We start from the raw sequence: 20,426 nt of genomic DNA on the forward strand, positions 1-20,426 counted from the left end.
GCGGGAGCTATCAACAGGAGCGTCCCTCCTTCCTGTTTGAATTTCCGGATTACCCGTGGAAGAAGGGAGACCGGAGGGAACAGGTATGCGAACCGGAACGTCCACCGGACGGACAGAGCATCCACCAGAGACGCCCCTTCGTCTCTTGTGCGAGACCCGTACACCGGCAACTTGTTGTGCCGGGACGCCATGAGGTCGATTTCTGGAAGACCCCACCTGTCCACCAGTAGTTGAAAAACGTCCGGGTGCAGGGACCATTCCCCCGGATGAACGTCCTGGCGACTTAGAAAGTCCGCCTCCCAATTTAGCACTCCCGGGATGAAGACCGCTGATATGGCTGGAAGATTGCGCTCCGCCCAAACCAGGATCCGAGAGACCTCTACGAGAGCCGCACGACTGCGAGTTCCTCCTTGCCTGTTTATGTAGGCCACGGTGGTAGCGTTGTCCGACTGGACCTGCACCGGGTGACCCTGGAGAAACCGCTGTGCCTGCTGGAGAGCATTGAAGACCGCACGGAGTTCCAAAATATTTATTGGAAGCTCCGCTTCTGTCGGCGTCCACCTGCCCTGGAACAAGTGTGGACCCGAAACTGCTCCCCCGCCCCGAAGACTGGCGTCCGTTGTCAACAGGACCCAATTTGGAACCCAGAACGGACGTCCCTTGTTGAGGTGGGTCGTCTTTAACCACCACGCAAGGGACAGGCGAACCTCCGGGGTGAGCACAATCGTCTGGGACTTCAGAGACTGAGGCAGCCCGTTCCATTTGGACAGGATCAGGTGCTGCAGAGGTCTGGAGTGAAACTGGGCGTATTCCACCATGTCGAACACCGACACCATGGAGCCCAGTAACCTCATCGCCGAGTGTAAGGACACCCGGCGGCTGTGCAGACAACTGCGCACCCTTGACTGTAAAGCAGAGATCTTGTCCTCCGTCACGAAGATCCTTTGCTGTCCCGAGTCCAATAAGGCTCCAAGATGCAGAATCCTCCGAGACGGGATTAGAGTGGACTTCTGCCAGTTGATTAGCCAGCCGTGCCGTTGCAGCAGCGCAATGGTCAGGTCCAAGTGGTGTAACAGGAGCTCTGGAGATCCTGCCACCAATAACAGGTCGTCCAAGTACGGCAACATGCGGACTCCCTGCAGCCGCAGAGAAGCCGCCATGACCGCCATCACCTTGGTGAAAACACGTGGTGCTGTCGCCAGGCCAAAAGGTAACGCCCGAAACTGGAAGTGGTCGCTGCGGATTGCAAACCGGAGGAACTGTTGATGGCGCAAAAGAATAGGGACGTGCAGGTAAGCATCCTGTATGTCCAATGACACCATGTAGTCCCCAGGTTCCAGCGCCAGAATGATGGACCGTAGGGTCTCCATCCGAAACTTCGGGACCCGCAAAGACTTGTTGAGTGCTTTGAGGTTGAGAATCAGACGATATGACCCATTGGGTTTCTGTACCAAAAATAGATTTGAATAGAAACCCTGGCCCCTCTGGGAGAATGGAACAGGCACTATAACTCCAGCCTGGAGCATAGTGTGCAATACCTTCCGCAGCTCCGTAGCCTTGTTCCGGTCTGATGGTAGACCCGTGGTGAAGAAACGAGCCGGGGGTCTGTGCCGGAAGGAGAGGGCGTATCCGTGGGAAACCACCTCCAGAACTCAAGTGTCGGTCGTAGTGGTCGACCAACACTGGGCGAACTGTAGCAGGCGGCCTCCCACCCTGGGATCCCCCAAAGGGAGGCCCGGACCGTCAGGCCGCAGGCTTGTCATCTGGCTTGGGGGCCGGACGTCTGGTACTCCATGCCTGCTTCCGGGGCTTGACCGATTTCTTAGGGCCAGCCTGTCGAGGAAACGACTGTGGTTTGGGCCTGCCCTGGGCCCTAGATGACCAAAAGGACGATGGTCCAGAACCAGAAGGAGCAGCGGCCGACGGGAGACAAGCAGATTTGGCTGCCGCCAGCGTGGCCACAATCTTATCCAGATCCGGACCGAAGAGAACTTCTCCGGTAAACGGCAACGCTTCCAGACCTTTCTTGGAATCTGCGTCCGCCTTCCAGGATCGCAGCCACAAGGTGCGACGAGCAGCTACCGCTGCTGAAGAAATTCTAGACACCAGAGTACTAATGTCTAGAGCCGCCTCGTTGATGTAGGTGGCCGAATCACGGAGATTGCCAATCAACTCCGCCTGTTCGGCCGGACAGTCGGATTCAAAAGAAGCCTCTAATGAATCCGCCCAGCGCTCCATCGCTCTGGCAACCCAGCAAATGGCCATAGCCGGCCGTGCTGCCCCCCCTGCAAGGGAATAAGCGGACTTCAGGCAGATTTCTACCTTGCGGTCCGTAGCATCCTTAAGGGAGGACATGGATGGCATCGGCAATGTGGCACTACGGACAAGACGGGTCACGTGAGAATCCACCTGTGGAGGGGATTTCCCACTTAGCAAAATAATTATCCGCAAACGGATAAGCCACCGCCAGGCGTCTCTGCGGCTGCTATCTTTTGCCAGGTTGTTTCCACGCCTCCTCTAAATGGTCCACCAACTGACCCGAAAGAGGAAAGACTGTGGCATCGCCCTTCACATCTTTGAAAAAGGCATACTTAGATTTAGCCGCTGGGGGAACTTCGTCCTCAATCACCAAGGCTGTGCGGACCGCCCGAATAAGTCCAGGAATATATACTTTGGACTTCGCATCAGCGTCCTTAGTATGGAGAGGTTCCTGACCGTAAGGATCCAGAATCTCCCCATCATCAGACGTCCCTTCGTCATCCTCATAAGGAGCCGACAGAGACGCCACCGGCCTTTTATGAGGCCGCATCACAGACTCCCCTTGCAACACATCCGACAAGTGCTGTACAGAACTCGTCAGGGAGTTAACCCACGCTGGCTCCTGAGAACCCGGGAGCGGGGAAATAGGGAGACTGTGGGGTACCACCAATTGTCGTGGGAACCCCTGCATGGGTGACGACACCACAGACTGCTGGGACAAACCCATCGGAGTAAACGCGGGCTGCGGAGCTAACTGGCCCACTAAAGCTGTTAACGCCTGAGCGAAACAAGCCCAGGGCGGCTCCTGTACCGATGCTGTAACCGTAATAGGCCGCGCCATGGACAAACACTGCCGGCAAAGGCCCTCCGCGCTACCCTCCCCCTCCGCTAACGGGTACTTTGCACGTGGTACACTGTAGCCGGAGAGGAAAATCACTTTCAGACATGATGGCACCACGTATGTGACCTCTCTCACCAATTAAGTATTAAATAGGCGAGAGACCACCCTGCAGCACCGCACTGCAAGGGCTTTAGCAGAAAGAACAGGGACAGTAATAAAGCTGACAGTTTTGAGAAGATAAAGTTACAGGCAGCAGCGCTAGCACAGTCACATACAATGCAGAGAAATAACAATTCCTGCACTAACAGCGCTGATCACTCAACTATACAGACACAGGGCCTGGTAGGACACAGCGCTGCATACACAGACCTGAGCCACAGCGGAGGAGAGGTATGCGGGGGGACCCAGACCACGATGCTTCCTTCCAAGCTTCCAGCAGCGTTCACCATGCGTTGCAGAGAAGATGGCCGCCGAGGAGCAGAGAGAAGCTGGCCTGGGGGAGGAGCGCTGACACAGGACCAGTCAGCACAGTGCAGAGAGGGCTGTGTGCAGCGGGGGAGGCGCCGGCTGTGAGACAGGGAAGGCGCGCTCCCCATGCATGCATTTAACCCCTGGGACGCCGCAGCGCTACCGCTCTGCTGCGGTCCGCTGTCCCAGGGGGTAGTGGAAGCGCAGGTTGGTCGCCTGGCTCCACGCTGCAGCCAGTCCCCAGGGAGCCCCCTGCCCGGGGACTTAGGACCATGTGATCAGCGGGGACCCACCGCGGGACCCCGCTGCTTACCTTTGTCCCCCTTGGATCCGGCCATGGTCCGGAACATCTGGGGTCACCGCTAGCTGTGACCCCAGATGCCCACCAGCATCCCCGGATCAGTACCGGCGTTCTGGTACCGGCGGGGGTGTAGGGAAGACAGCATGGACGTCAGGACTGACTGTCCATGCTGTACATCCAGATGTGCAGCCACAGCTGCATGAAGAAAAAGCTTCAGGGGTTCTTCTAGCCCCCACTCCAACAGGTGCACCCGACGCCGGCCGGGCACCAAACTAAACTGAGGTGCCTTGGCCCGGGGGCGGGGTATAGGAGGGGGACCTAGTGCATCCTGGGAGGCTGAAAGCTTAACTCTTTGGTGCCCTGCGACTGACGTCACACCCATACCCCAAGGTATCCTGTATCTGAAGTAGAAACAAACAAGGAAGCCAGAAAGATGTAGCAATGCGAATTCAGCCAATATCACAGGGATTTACTAAAAATCCCTTGAAGGACAGCGCTTGCCATAAAGCTCTGTCCCTGCAAATCCCCTCCGCACCATTAGCGCAGTATTTTTCGCAAAAAATACTGTGACAAATGCCCGTGCATGCGCAGACCGGCCACCGCTAAGCCCCCCCACCCCCCTTAGTTGAACTTCCCTCCAGGGATCAGGGCTCCGGTGATGTCCTCCGTGGCTCCGGTCAGCTGATCTCCCATCCTACACCGGAACCCGGTTAGCTGATGAACGGGTCCCAATGCAGGATGTGAGACCTGCTGACTGGAGGGAGGACATCACCGGAGTCCCGATTTCCGGTCCCTGGACTCAGTAAGTTATTATTTTTTTTTTAGCAGTGATCAGCGTGGGGTCTGTTTAGACCACACAGCTGATCACTGGGGCCGGCTCCGGGCTCTGCCTGTTAGAGCAGAGCAGGAGTCTGGTAACCGGGGGAACCCTGGATAACGCCACCTCCAGGTGGCGTTATTATCACAGGGCTTCCCCCGGTTTTTATTTCACATTTTATTTTTAGTAACTTGCAGACAGATCACATTTCCCATGACAATTATGGGAAATGCGGTCTCATTACTAAAAAATATGTGATAATTAGGGTTTGGAGTAGAATTTTAGAAATTGTACTCCAATTCTCCTTTAGTAAATTTAGGTGAAACTATCAATGTGAAAAGGGTGTGAAAACACAAAACAGCCTTTATCACTTTATTTTAGTAAAAACAATGATAATAAATAGAGCCCTAAATGAGGATCTGCCACCAGTGCTACATAACACTGTACAATACATACACTCAGTATGTCACAACACGCAAATACAACACACTGTAACAAAGATACTTACGTCTGTTCCCTCGTATAGCATAAATCACACCAATGCCGTCACAGAACCGCCCCATCTGTTCTATCACTTCTCCTGTCTGCAACGCCAATTCGAAGGTAGGACTGAGACAGATACACTATGGGGGAAAGACATGGTAATGATATAAACACAAGCTTATTTCTATATTTCTGCTACATACTAAAGGACCAATAAACCCCAAAACTGACATTTTCAGCATGAAGAAAATAGTAATTGCCCGGTGATACCCCAATATTCTTCTACAAGTCCGTTAGTAATAGCTCCTCTACTCAATTACAGACAGCATTAGCTCCTCCCATATAATTAGGACAGAGCCATGATAGGATAAAAACACAGGTCACAAAGCTGAGAAGGCAGTTTTTAGAGCTGCTGTGACATCACTGGCCCCGCCCCCTGGATGAAGCAGTCACACTTCTGCAAACAAGTCAGGCAAATGCCAATTCACCTTCTGCCTATGTAACCTGCTGCACTGGAGCAGCTTATTGCAGGTGTTATACTGAACTCGGTACTAAAGGAAACGTTGTTAAATTCGGTTATTATCTAATTATATGGCGCCACCAAGTGTACTTAGCACTGTACAGGGGAAATTACAATGGTACAAATAAGAAATTCAATATAAAAAGACCCAAACAGAGTACAAGGGGAGTGCTTGGGATGTGAGGGCAAGGAGGGTTTAATGACATTTACTGACGTCGTTCTCACCTCTGTTTGCCTGCTACATAACAGTGTCTCCTCAGGCCTCATTACCAAAATGGTAACGGGAATTTGCCTAATTGCCACAGTCCGTGCTTAGCCCACATGTGACCACACAATGGATTCTGGGTATAAATGCAGGGACAGGAGCCGGCAGTGCTCAGCCCACATGTGACCACACAATGGATTCTGGGTATAAATACAGGGACAGGAGCCGGCAGTGCTCAGCCCACATGTGACCACACAATGGATTCTGGGTATAAATACAGGGACAAGAGCCGGCAGTGTTCAGCCCACATGTGACCACACAATGGATTCTGGGTATAAATACAGGGACAGGAGCCGGCAGTGCTCAGCCCACATGTGACCACACAATGGATTCTGGGAATAAATACAGGGACAGGAGCCGGCAGTGCTCAGCCCACGTGTGACCACACAATGGATTCTGGGTATAAATACAGGGACAGGAGCCGGCAGTGCTCAGCCCACGTGTGACCACACAATGGATTCTGGGTATAAATACAGGGACAGGAGCCGGCAGTGCTCAGCCCACGTGTGACCACACAATGGATTCTGGGTATAAATACAGGGACAGGAGCCGGCAGTGCTCAGCCCACGTGTGACCACACAATGGATTCTGGGTATAAATACAGGGACAGGAGCCGGCAGTGCTCAGCCCACGTGTGACCACACAATGGATTCTGGGTATAAATACAGGGACAGGAGCCGGCAGTGCTCAGCCCACGTGTGACCACACAATGGATTCTGGGTATAAATACAGGGACAGGAGCCGGCAGTGCTCAGCCCACGTGTGACCACACAATGGATTCTGGGTATAAATACAGGGACAGGAGCCGGCAGTGTTCAGCCCATATGTGACCACACAATGGATTCTGGGTATAAATACAGGGACAGGAGCCGGCAGTGCTCAGCCCACATGTGACCACACAATGGATTCTGGGTATAAATGCAGGGACAGGAGCCGGCAGTGGGGACTTTTTACTTGTGGTACAAATGTAAAGGGCTTTTTCTATGTTACACAACGTAAGCGTACCGCAAATGGGTCTATTACCTAAAGCCAGACTGTGCCGTCTGCACAGCGTGAGGGCAGAATCTACAACCACTCCTGTTCTATAACGCTGCACCGCAAGCGCTATGGACGGGTTGCTATACCGCCATTGCTGCCGCATTGCTATAGAACAGTCATGTGATGAGTAACCCAGGGCTACGGCTTCAGGTAGGGAGTGGGGGTCTCCTGCTTTCAAGACTCGGGTTGAGGGGTAGAGAAAATGAATCAGATAATGCCCAATGGTGAACAGACCCTTACAGTGGGGCCCAGCCAGAAACTCACCTGCGGATATTTTTTCAGGGAATCCACGCGGCTGAGCATGGCAAGGACAAACGCGGCTGTTTTCCCAGTTCCAGACTGACTCTGAGCAATCAGATTCTGGGGGCTGCAAATAACACACAAATGAGACACGACACAGGAAGACACAGCAGCGAATCAGTTTCCACTGAGATTTAGGGACATTACTAGGAATATACTGAGAACAAAGTACTCTATTACGCTATGTAATAAAACAGGTGGTCCAAACAAATAAAGAGCTTGGAATGGGGGGTGGTCTATCAGAAAATGTACAGTATCATTGGGCACAACTCAATTAAACGCTAAGTGCATAGCGCCGGGAATGAGCTCCCGGAGCTATTCAAGTCTGCGCGAAGGTCGGGGAAGGCTCGTTCTCACGCCTTAAACAGGGTGTTTAGGCGTGAGAACGGGCATTCTCCGACTAAACTTCACGGCGCGATGAGCAGAAATCCTTAGTCGGGCTTAGCAGGGCATATGAATTGAATAGCTGCGGGAGCTGATTCCCGGCGCTATTCACTTCGTCTTGAATAGAATCGTGCCCATTGATGTCATTCTTAGGGGGTCAATCCTACTAGGTGCGAATTGCGAGTTGCTATTTCATGCAATTCAATTAGCAACTCGCACTGAATCAGTCAGACTGAATTGAGGGTGAGAGATGGAGAGGAAAAATCTTTATTTTAAGGGTTAAAATGTGGGGACACTGTACTGAACCCCCTTGGACACCCCCCCCCCCCTAATGGAAGTTTCCAATTAGTAATTTTTGGGGATTAAAAAAAAAGGTAATCAAATTACCCCAAAATCAACTTTTTCGTTAGTTTAGGCACCCCAAATTTAATTACAATATTTTTTAGTTGAAAAATGTATCATTTTTTTTTATTATTTTTTTTTTTCAAGGTGCCCTCAAAGTACCCCAAAATCACTCTTTTTCCTACTTTTGCATTTTTCATTTAATTAGTTTGAGATTAAACGAAAAAAGTAAGTTTTTTTTATCATTTTCTTGCATTTAAAAAAAAAAAAAAAAAAGCACAAATCAGCCATTTGACACCATTTCAAAACCTGCACTACCTTCCTAATGGCCACAAACAGCCGCCTATACAGTCCTGCTAACAAAATTATCCATTTTGGAGGGTCCAGGAGTCCTGGATGGTCTCCCCACATTTTCATGCATTTCTCGCAAATCTCATTTGGCAGTCAATTCGCACCCCTCCGCTGCCAGTAGTGCGAATAGGCATTTTGAATTGGATAAATCTCCGGAGCACAATTTGCTGCGAAGTGTGCGAGTTTCAATAAACAAACTCGCTACTCACAATTCGCACCTAATAGGATTGACCCCTTACTATTTGTATAACTGCACAGTGCCACTTCTACTGTACTGTATAACTAATGTAATACTATCGGTACAGTATAACTGATCAGTGTCACTTCTAATGTACTGTATAACTAATGTAATACCATCTGTATAACTGCACAGTGCCACTTCTACTGTACTGTATAACTAATGTAATACTATCGGTACAGTATAACTGATCAGTGTCACTTCTAATGTACTGTATAACTAATGTAATACCAGCTGTATAACTGCACAGTGCCACTTGTACTGTACTGTATAACTAATGTAATACTATCGGTACAGTATAACTGATCAGTGTCACTTCTAATGTACTGTATAACTAATGTAATACCATCTGTATAACTGCACAGTGCCACTTCTACTGTACTGTATAACTAATGTAATACTATCGGTACAGTATAACTGATCAGTGTCACTTCTAATGTACTGTATAACTAATGTAATACCATCTGTATAACTGCACAGTGCCACTTGTACTGTACTGTATAACTAATGTAATACCATCTGTATAACTGCAGTGTCACTTCTACTGTACTGTATAACTAATGAAAAACTATCTGTATAACTGCAGTGTCACTTGTACTGTACTGTATAACTAATGTAATACTATCGGTACAGTATAACTGATCAGTGTCACTTCTAATGTACTGTATAACTAATGTAATACCATCAGAATAACTGCACAGTGTCACTTGTACTGTACTGTATAACTAATGTAATACTATCGGTACAGTATAACTGATCAGTGTCACTTCTAATGTACTGTATAACTAATGTAATACTATCTGTATAACTGCACAGTGCCACTTCTACTGTACTGTATAACTAATGTAATACTATCTGTATAACTGCACAGTGTCACTTCTACTGTATAACTAATGCAATACTATCTGTACATTATAACTGCAGTGTCACTTCTACTGTACAAATGATGTAATACTATCTATAACTGCAGTGTCACTTCTACTGTACTGTATAACTAAAGTAATACTATCTGTATAACTGCAGTGTCACTTCTACTGTATAACTAATGTAATACTATCTGTATAACTGCAGTGTCGCTTCTACTGTATAACTAATGTAATACTATCTGTATAACTGCAGTGTCACTTCTACTGTATAACTAATGTAATACTATCTGTATAACTAATGTAATACTATCTGTATAACTGCAGTGTCACTTATACTGTATAACTAATGTAATACTATCTGTATAACTGCACAGTGTCACTTCTACTGTATAACTAATGTAATACTATCTGTATAACTGCACAGTGTCACTTCTACTGTACTGTATAACTAATTAAATACTATCTGTATAACTGCACAGTGTCACTTCTACTGTATAACTAATGTAATACTATCTGTATAACTGCACAGTGTCACTTCTACTGTATAACTAATGCAATACTATCTGTACATTATAACTGCAGTGTCACTTCTACTGTACAAATGATGTAATACTATCTATAACTGCAGTGTCACTTCTACTGTACTGTATAACTAATGTAATACTATCTGTATAACTGCAGTGTCACTTCTACTGTATAACTAATGTAATACTATCTGTATAACTGCAGTGTCACTTCTACTGTATAACTAATGTAATACTATCTGTATAACTGCACAGTGTCACTTCTACTGTACTGTATAACTAATGAAATACTATCTGTATAACTGCAGTGTCACTTCTACTGTATAACTAATGCAATACTATCTGTATAACTGCACAGTGTCACTTCTACTGTATAACTAATGTAATACTATCTGTATAACTGCAGTGTCACTTCTACTGTATAACTAATGTAATACTATATGTATAACTGCAGTGTCACTTCTACTGTATAACTAATGCAATACTATTTGTATAACTACACAGTGTCACTTCTACTATATAACTAATGCAATACTATCTGTACATTATAACTGCAGTGTCACTTCTACTGTACAAATGATGTAATACTATCTATAACTGCAGTGTCACTTCTACTGTACTGTATAACTAATGAAATACTATCTGTATAACTGCACAGTGTCACTTCTACTGTATAACTAATGTAATACTATCTGTATAACTGCAGTGTCACTTCTACTGTATAACTAATGTAATACTATATGTATAACCGCAGTGTGACTTCTACTGTATAACTAATGTAATACTATCTGTATAACTGCACAGTGCCACTTCTAGTGTACTGTATAACTAATGTAATACTATCTGTATAACTGTAGTGTCACTTCTAGTGTACTGTATAACTAATGTAATGCTGCCTGTATAACTGCACAGTGTGACTTCTACTGTATAACTAATGTAATACTATCTGCACAGTATAACTGCAGTGTCACTTCTACTGTACTGTATAACTAATGTAATACTATCTGTATAACTGCAGTGTCACTTCTACTGTATAACTAATGTAATACTATCTGTATAACTGCAGTGTCACTTCTACTGTATAACTAATGTAATACTATCTGTATAACTGCAGTGCCACTTCTACTGTACTGTATAACTAATGTAATACTATCTGTATAACTGCACAGTGTCACTTCTACTGTATAACTAATGCAATACTATCTGTATAACTGCACAGTGTCACTTCTACTGTATAGCTAATGAAATACTATCTGTATAACTGCACAGTGTCACTTGTACTGTACAACTAATGAAATACTATCTGTATAACTGCAGTGTCACTTCTACTGTACTGTATAACTAATGTAATACTATCTGCACAGTATAACTGCACAGTGTCACTTCTACTGTATAGCTAATGAAATACTATCTGTATAACTGCAGTGTGCCACTTCTACTGTACTGTATAACTAATGTAATACTATCTGTATAACTGCAGTGCCACTTCTACTGTACTGTATAACTAATGTAATACTATCTGTATAACTGCACAGTGTCACTTCTACTGTACAAATGATGTAATACTATCTATAACTGCAGTGTCACTTCTACTGTACTGTATAACTAATGTAATACTATCTGTATAACTGCAGTGTCACTTCTACTGTATAACTAATGTAATACTATCTGTATAACTGCAGTGTCACTTCTACTGTATAACTAATGTAATACTATCTGTATAACTGCAGTGTCACTTCTACTGTATAACTAATGTAATACTATCTGTATAACTGCAGTGTCACTTCTACTGTATAACTAATGTAATACTATCTGTATAACTGCACAGTGTCACTTCTACTGTACTGTACAACTAATGAAATACTATCTGTATAACTGCACAGTGTCACTTCTACTGTATAACTAATGTAATACTATCTGTATAACTGCACAGTGTCACTTCTACTGTATAACTAATGTAATACTATCTGTATAACTGCACAGTGTCACTTCTACTGTATAACTAATGCAATACTATCTGTACATTATAACTGCAGTGTCACTTCTACTGTACAAATGATGTAATACTATCTATAACTGCAGTGTCACTTCTACTGTACTGTATAACTAATGTAATACTATCTGTATAACTGCAGTGTCACTTCTACTGTATAACTAATGCAATACTATCTGTATAACTGCAGTGTCACTTCTACTGTATAACTAATGAAATACTATCTGTATAACTGCAGTGTCACGTCTACTGTATAACTAATGAAATACTATCTGTATAACTGCACAGTGTCACTTCTACTGTACTGTATAACTAATGAAATACTATCTGTATAACTGCACAGTGTCACTTCTACTGTATAACTAATGTAATACTATCTGCACAGTATAACTGCAGTGTCACTTCTACTGTATAGCTAATTAAATACTATCTGTATAACTGCACAGTGTCACTTCTACTGTATAGCTAATGCAATACTATCTGTACATTATAACTGCAGTGTCACTTCTACTGTACTGTATAACTAATGTAATACTATCTGTATAACTGCACAGTGTCACTTCTACTGTATAACTAATGCAATACTATCTGTACATTATAACTGCAGTGTCACTTCTACTGTACAAATGATGTAATACTATCTATAACTGCAGTGTCACTTCTACTGTACTGTATAACTAATGTAATACTATCTGTATAACTGCACAGTGTCACTTCTACTGTACTGTATAACTAATGAAATACTATCTGTATAACTGCAGTGTCACTTCTACTGTATAACTAATGTAATACTATCTGTATAACCGCAGTGTGACTTCTACTTTATAACTAATGTAATACTATCTGCACAGTATAACTGCAGTGTCACTTCTACTGTATAACTAATGAAATACTATCTGTATAACTGCAGTGTCACTTCTACTGTATAACTAATGAAATACTATCTGTATAACTGCACAGTGTCACGTCTACTGTATAACTAATGAAATACTATCTGTATAACTGCACAGTGCCACTTCGACTGTACTGTATAACTAATGTAATACTATCTGTATAACTGCACAGTGTCACTTCTATTGTACTGTATAACTAATGTAATACTATCTGTATAACTGCACAGTGCCACTTCTACTGTAGTGTATAACTAGTGAAATACTATCTATATAACTGCAGTGTCACTTCTACTGTATAACTAATGTAATACTATCTGTATAACCGCAGTGTGACGTCTACTTTATAACTAATGTAATACTATCTGCACAGTATAACTGCAGTGTCACTTCTAGTGTACTGTATAACTAATGTAATACTATCTGTATAACTGCACAGTGTCACTTCGACTGTACTGTATAACTAATGTAATGCTATCTGTATAACTGCACAGTGTCACTTCTATTGTACTGTATAACTAATGTAATACTATCTGTATAACTGCACAGTGCCACTTCTACTGTAGTGTATAACTAATGTAATACTATCTGTATAACCGCAGTGTGACTTCTACTTTATAACTAATGTAATACTATCTGCACAGTATAACTGCAGTGTCACTTCTAGTGTACTGTATAACTAATGTAATACTGTCTGTATAACTGCAGTGTCACTTCTACTGTATAACTAATGTAATACTGTCTGTATAACTGCAGTGTCACTTCTACTGTATAACTAATGTAATACTATCTGTATAACCGCAGTGTGACTTCTACTTTATAACTAATGTAATACTATCTGCACAGTATAACTGCAGTGTCACTTCTACTGTACTGTATAACTAATGTAATACTATCTGTATAACTGCAGTGTCACTTCTAGTGTACTGTATAACTAATGTAATACTATCTGTATAACTGCACAGTGTCACTTCTACTGTATAACTAATGTAAAACTATCTGTATAACTGCACAGTGTCACTTCTACTGTATAACTAATGTAAAACTATCTGTATAACTGCACAGTGTCACTTCTACTGTATAACTAATGTAATACTATCTGTATAACTGCAGTGTCACTTCTACTGTATAACTAATGTAAAACTATCTGTATAACCGCAGTGTGACTTATACTGTATAACTAATGTAATACTATCTGTATAACCGCAGTGTGACTTCTACTTTATAACTAATGTAATACTATCTGTACATTATAACTGCAGTGTCACTTCTAGTGTACTGTATAACTAATGTAATACTATCTGTATAACTGCACAGTGTCACTTCTACTGTATAACTAATGTAATACTATCTGTATAACTGTAGTGTCACTTCTACTGTACTGTATAACTAATGTAAAACTATCTGTATAACTGCACAGTGTCACTTCTACTGTACTGTATAACTAATGTAATACTATCTGTATAACTGTAGTGTCACTTCTATTGTACTGTATAACTAATGTAATACTATCTGTATAACTGTAGTGTCACTTCTAGTGTACTGTATAACTAATGTAATACTATCTGTATAACTGCACAGTGCCACTTCTAGTGTACTGTATAACTAATGAAATACTGTCTGTATAACTGCACAGTGCCACTTCTAGTGTACTGTATAACTAATGTAATACTATCTGTATAACCGCAGTGTGACTTCTACTTTATAACTAATGTAATACTATCTGCACAGTATAACTGCAGTGTCACTTCTAGTGTACTGTATAACTAATGTAATACTATCTGTATAACTGCACAGTGTCACTTCTACTGTATAACTAATGTAAAACTATCTGTATAACTGCACAGTGTCACTTCTAGTGTACTGTATAACTAATGTAATACTATCTGTATAACTGCACAGTGTCACTTCTACTGTACTGTATAACTAATGTAATACTATCTGTATAACTGTAGTGTCACTTCTACTGTACTGTATAACTAATGTAATACTATCTGTATAACTGTAGTGTCACTTCTAGTGTACTGTATAACTAATGTAATACTATCTGTATAACTGTAGTGTCACTTCTAGTGTACTGTATAACTAATGAAATACTGTCTGTATAACTGCACAGTGTGACTTCTACTGTATAACTAATGTAATACTATCTGCACAGTATAACTGCAGTGTCACTTCTACTGTACTGTATAACTAATGTAATACTATCTGTATAACTGTAGTGTCACTTCAACTGTACTGTATAACTAATGTAATACTATCTGCAGTATCACTTCTACTGTATAACTAATGTAATACTATCTGTATAACTGCACAGTGTCACTTCTATTGTACTGTATAACTAATGTAATACTATCTGTATAACTGCACAGTGCCACTTCTACTGTAGTGTATAACTAATGTAATACTGTCTGTATAACTGCAGTGTCACTTCTACTGTATAACTAATGTAATACTATCTGTATAACCGCAGTGTGACTTCTACTTTATAACTAATGTAATACTATCTGCACAGTATAACTGCAGTGTCACTTCTAGTGTACTGTATAACTAATGTAATACTATCTGTATAACTGCACAGTGTCACTTCTACTGTATAACTAATGTAAAACTATCTGTATAACTGCACAGTGTCACTTCTACTGTATAACTAATGTAATACTATCTGTATAACTGTAGTGTCACTTCTACTGTACTGTATAACTAATGTAAAACTATCTGTATAACTGCACAGTGTCACTTCTACTGTACTGTATAACTAATGTAATACTATCTGTATAACTGTAGTGTCACTTCTATTGTACTGTATAACTAATGTAATACTGTCTGTATAACTGCAGTGTCACTTCTACTGTATAACTAATGTAATACTATCTGTATAACTGCACAGTGTCACTTCTATTGTACTGTATAACTAATGTAATACTGTCTGTATAACTGCAGTGTCACTTCTACTGTATAACTAATGTAATACTATCTGTATAACCGCAGTGTGACTTCTACTTTATAACTAATGTAATACTATCTGCACAGTATAACTGCAGTGTCACTTCTAGTGTACTGTATAACTAATGTAATACTATCTGTATAACTGCACAGTGTCACTTCTACTGTATAACTAATGTAAAACTATCTGTATAACTGCACAGTGTCACTTCTACTGTATAACTAATGTAATACTATCTGTATAACTGTAGTGTCACTTCTACTGTACTGTATAACTAATGTAAAACTATCTGTATAACTGCACAGTGTCACTTCTACTGTACTGTATAACTAATGTAATACTATCTGTATAACTGTAGTGTCACTTCTATTGTACTGTATAACTAATGTAATACTGTCTGTATAACTGCAGTGTCACTTCTACTGTATAACTAATGTAATACTATCTGTATAACTGCACAGTGTCACTTCTATTGTACTGTATAACTAATGTAATACTGTCTGTATAACTGCAGTGTCACTTCTACTGTATAACTAATGTAATACTATCTGTATAACCGCAGTGTGACTTCTACTTTATAACTAATGTAATACTATCTGCACAGTATAACTGCAGTGCCACTTCTAGTGTACTGTATAACTAATGTAATACTGTCTGTATAACTGCACAGTGTCACTTCTACTGTATAACTAATGCAATACTATCTGTATAACTGCACAGTGTCACTTCTACTGTACTGTATAACTAATGTAATACTATCTGCAGTATCACTTCTACTGTATAACTAATGTAATACTATCTGTATAACTGCACAGTGTCACTTCTATTGTACTGTATAACTAATGTAATACTATCTGTATAACTGCACAGTGCCACTTCTACTGTAGTGTATAACTAATGTAATACTGTCTGTATAACTGCAGTGTCACTTCTACTGTATAACTAATGTAATACTATCTGTATAACCGCAGTGTGACTTCTACTTTATAACTAATGTAATACTATCTGCACAGTATAACTGCAGTGTCACTTCTAGTGTACTGTATAACTAATGTAATACTATCTGTATAACTGCACAGTGTCACTTCTACTGTATAACTAATGTAAAACTATCTGTATAACTGCAGTGCCACTTCTAGTGTACTGTATAACTAATGTAATACTGTCTGTATAACTGCAGTGTCACTTCTACTGTATAACTAATGTAATACTATCTGTATAACTGCACAGTGTCACTTCTACTGTACTGTATAACTAATGTAATACTATCTGTATAACTGCACAGTGTCACTTCTACTGTACTGTATAACTAATGTAATACTATCTGTATGACTGTAGTGTCACTTCTACTGTACTGTATAACTAATGTAATACTATCTGTATAACTGTAGTGTCACTTCTAGTGTACTGTATAACTAATGAAATACTGTCTGTATAACTGCACAGTGTGACTTCTACTGTATAACTAATGTAATACTATCTGCACAGTATAACTGCAGTGTCACTTCTACTGTACTGTATAACTAATGTAATACTATCTGTATAACTGTAGTGTCACTTCAACTGTACTGTATAACTAATGTAATACTATCTGCAGTATCACTTCTACTGTATAACTAATGTAATACTATCTGTATAACTGCAGTGCCACTTCTACTGTACTGTATAACTAATGAAATACTATCTGTATAACTGCACAGTGTCACTTCTACTGTACTGTATAACTAATGTAATACTATCTGCACAGTATAACTGCACAGTGTCACTTCTACTGTATAGCTAATGAAATACTATCTGTATAACTGCACAGTGTCACTTGTACTGTACTGTATAGCTAATGAAATACTATCTGTATAACTGCAGTGTCACTTCTACTGTACTGTACAACTAATGTAATACTATCTGCACAGTGCCACTTCTACTGTACTGTATAACTAATGTAATACTAGCTGTATAACTGCACAGTGTCACTTCTACTGTATAACTAATGTCTTTAGCTCTGTAGCCTGAGAGCCTCTCTGTATGGTGTATATAATCCTCTGTGCCTGACCTTAACCCTTCTCTATACACCTCTCTCAGCATTACTGATCAGGGGACGGACGCTCTGTAGGCTGGGAGTAGTGCTCTCTGTATGGTGGATATAATCCTCTGTACCTGGCCTTACCCCCTTCTCTATACACCTCTCTCAGCATTACTGATCAGGGGCCGCACAGCTCTGTAGGCTGGGAGTAGTGCTCTCTGTATGGTGGATATAATCCTATGTGCCTGACCTTGCCCCTTCTTTATACACCTCTCTCAGCATTACTGATCAGGGGCCGCACAGCTCTGTAGGCTGGGAGTAGCGCTCTCTGGATGGTGGATATAATCCTATGTGTCTGACCTGACCCCTTCTCTATACACCTCTCTCAGCATTACTGATCAGGGGTCGCACAGCTATGTAGGCTGGGAGTAGCGCTCTCTGTATGGTGGATATAATCCTGTGTGCCTGACCTTACCCCTTCTCTATACATCTCTCAGCATTACTGATCAGGGGCCGCCAGCTCTGTAGGCTGGTAGTGCTCTCTGTATGGTGGATATAATACTCTGTGCCTGTACCTGACCTTACCCGTTCTTTAGACACCTCTCTCAGCATTACTGATCAGGGGTCGCACAGCTCTGAAGGCTGGGAGTAGCGCTCTCTGGATGGTGGATATAATACCCTGTGCCTGACCTTACCCCTTCTCTATACACCTCTCTCAGCATTACTGATCAGGGGCCGCACAGCTCTGTAGGCTGGGAGTAGCGCTCTCTGGATGGTGGATATAATACTCTGTGCCTGGCCTTACTATAGATATATAAACAACTCTCAGCATCTCTGAGCTCTCTGTATGGCAGAGTAACACATATCTTGCCTAATCATTCTCACTATCTGTAGAAGTGACTAGTGACGAGTGGATATAATCCTCTGTGCCTTTACCTGACCTTACCCCTTCTCTATACACCTCTCTCAGCATTACTGATCAGGGGATGCACGCTCTGTAGCCTGGGAGTAGTGCTCTCTGGATGGTGGATATAATCCTGTGTCTGTACCTGGCCTTACCCCTTTCTCTATACACCTCTCTCAGCATTACTGATCAGGGGCCGCACAGCTCTGTAGGCTGGGAGTAGTGCTCTCTGTATGGTGGATATAATCCTCTGTACCTGGCCTTACCCCCTTCTCTATACACCTCTCTTAGCATTACTGATCAGGGGCCGCACAGCTCTGTAGGCTGGGAGTAGTGCTCTCTGTATGGTGGATATAATCCTCTGTACCTGGCCTTACCCCCTTCTCTATACACCTCTCTCAGCATTACTGATCAGGGGTCACACAGCTCTGTAGGCTGGGAGTAGTGCTCTCTGTATGGTGGATATAATACTCTGTGCCTGACCTTACCCCTTCTATATACACATCTCTCAGCATTACTGATCAGGGGCCGCACAGCTCTGTAGTCTGGGAGTAGCGCTCTGTATGGTGTATATAATACTCTGTGCCTGACCTTACCCCTTCTCTATACACCTCTCTCAGCATTACTGATCAGGGGCCGCACAGCTCTGTAGGCTGGGAGTAGCGCTCTCTGTATGGTGGATATAATCCTGTGCCTGTACCTGACCTTACCCCTTCTTTATACACCTCTCTCAGCATTACTGATCAGGGGTCACACAGCTCTGTAGGCTGGGAGTAGCACTCTCTGGATGGTGGATATAATCCTCTGTGTCTGACCTTACCCCTTTCTCTATACACATCTCTCAGCATTACTGATCAGGGGTCACACAGCTCTGTAGGCTGGGAGTAGCGCTCTCTGGATGGTGGATATAATCCTCTGTGCCTGTACCTGACCTTACCCCTTCTCTATACACCTCTCTCAGCATTACTGATCAGGGACCGCACAGCTCTGTAGGCTGGGAGTAGCTCTCTGTATGGTGGATATAATCCTCTGTGCCTGTACCTGACCTTACCCCTTCTCTATACACCTCTCTCAGCATTACTGATCAGGGGCCACACAGCTCTGTAGGCTGGGAGTTTTCAAAATTGCGTATTTTATAGATATATAAAACTTTGAACAAAATTATATATCACAAATGTTTGGCCTCCTCTATCCTGATACAAAAAGTTTAGATTTGATACATAGGTTGTAACTCCTAGCAGCGGAGGTTTAGGCATATCCCAGCAATACTACCCACTGTGCAGCAAAAATAATCAGGACATAATTATTACATGGAGCACAGCTATCACAGCAACTTATTGATAAAGGTTTTAATAACTATATTACAATATCGGATTTGCTGCTGGACTTTTGGCCACAATAGCTGCACTTCATGTTCTGTTCAACTCATTATTCTCCTTACGGATCTGCGAGCAGCATTGGAAGAGCCGTCCCCTGAATTTTGGAAGGTCTGTTGAACCCCATGGCGTAGATGCCCTGTATCAGCTCAGGCTTCCTGCAGAGACAGAAGGCACTTTCATGGAATAAGTTTACAACCCCCCCACAACGTATAAATCCAATTACCAATATGCTCATATAAGATGAATAAGAATAAAATATCTGACGCCCCCTTTCATGGGCTGCTGTTCGGCTTATG

The 20,426-nt window shown here is 42.6% G+C and overlaps 1 protein-coding gene across 2 annotated transcripts in view; it reads right to left on the reverse strand.

Moving 5' to 3' along the window:
* The window catches only part of LOC148513479 (ATP-dependent RNA helicase DDX25-like), a 116,388-nt gene that overhangs the window by 46,656 nt on the left and 49,306 nt on the right, over nucleotides 1-20,426 (reverse strand). For both annotated transcript variants that reach the window (XM_088481761.1, XM_088481762.1), the window contains 3 exons: nucleotides 20,193-20,285; nucleotides 7,257-7,359; nucleotides 5,195-5,309 (listed from right to left, as the gene is read on the reverse strand). In XM_088481761.1, coding sequence (XP_088337887.1) covers nucleotides 5,195-5,309; nucleotides 7,257-7,359; nucleotides 20,193-20,285 — 311 coding nt within the window. The remainder of the gene's footprint in view (nucleotides 1-5,194; nucleotides 5,310-7,256; nucleotides 7,360-20,192; nucleotides 20,286-20,426) is intronic.

The sequence above is a fragment of the Taudactylus pleione genome, unplaced genomic scaffold (genome assembly GCF_031769625.1).
Source record: "Taudactylus pleione unplaced genomic scaffold, aTauple2 ptg000278l, whole genome shotgun sequence".
In the NCBI taxonomy this organism is placed as follows: Eukaryota; Metazoa; Chordata; class Amphibia; order Anura; family Myobatrachidae; genus Taudactylus; species Taudactylus pleione.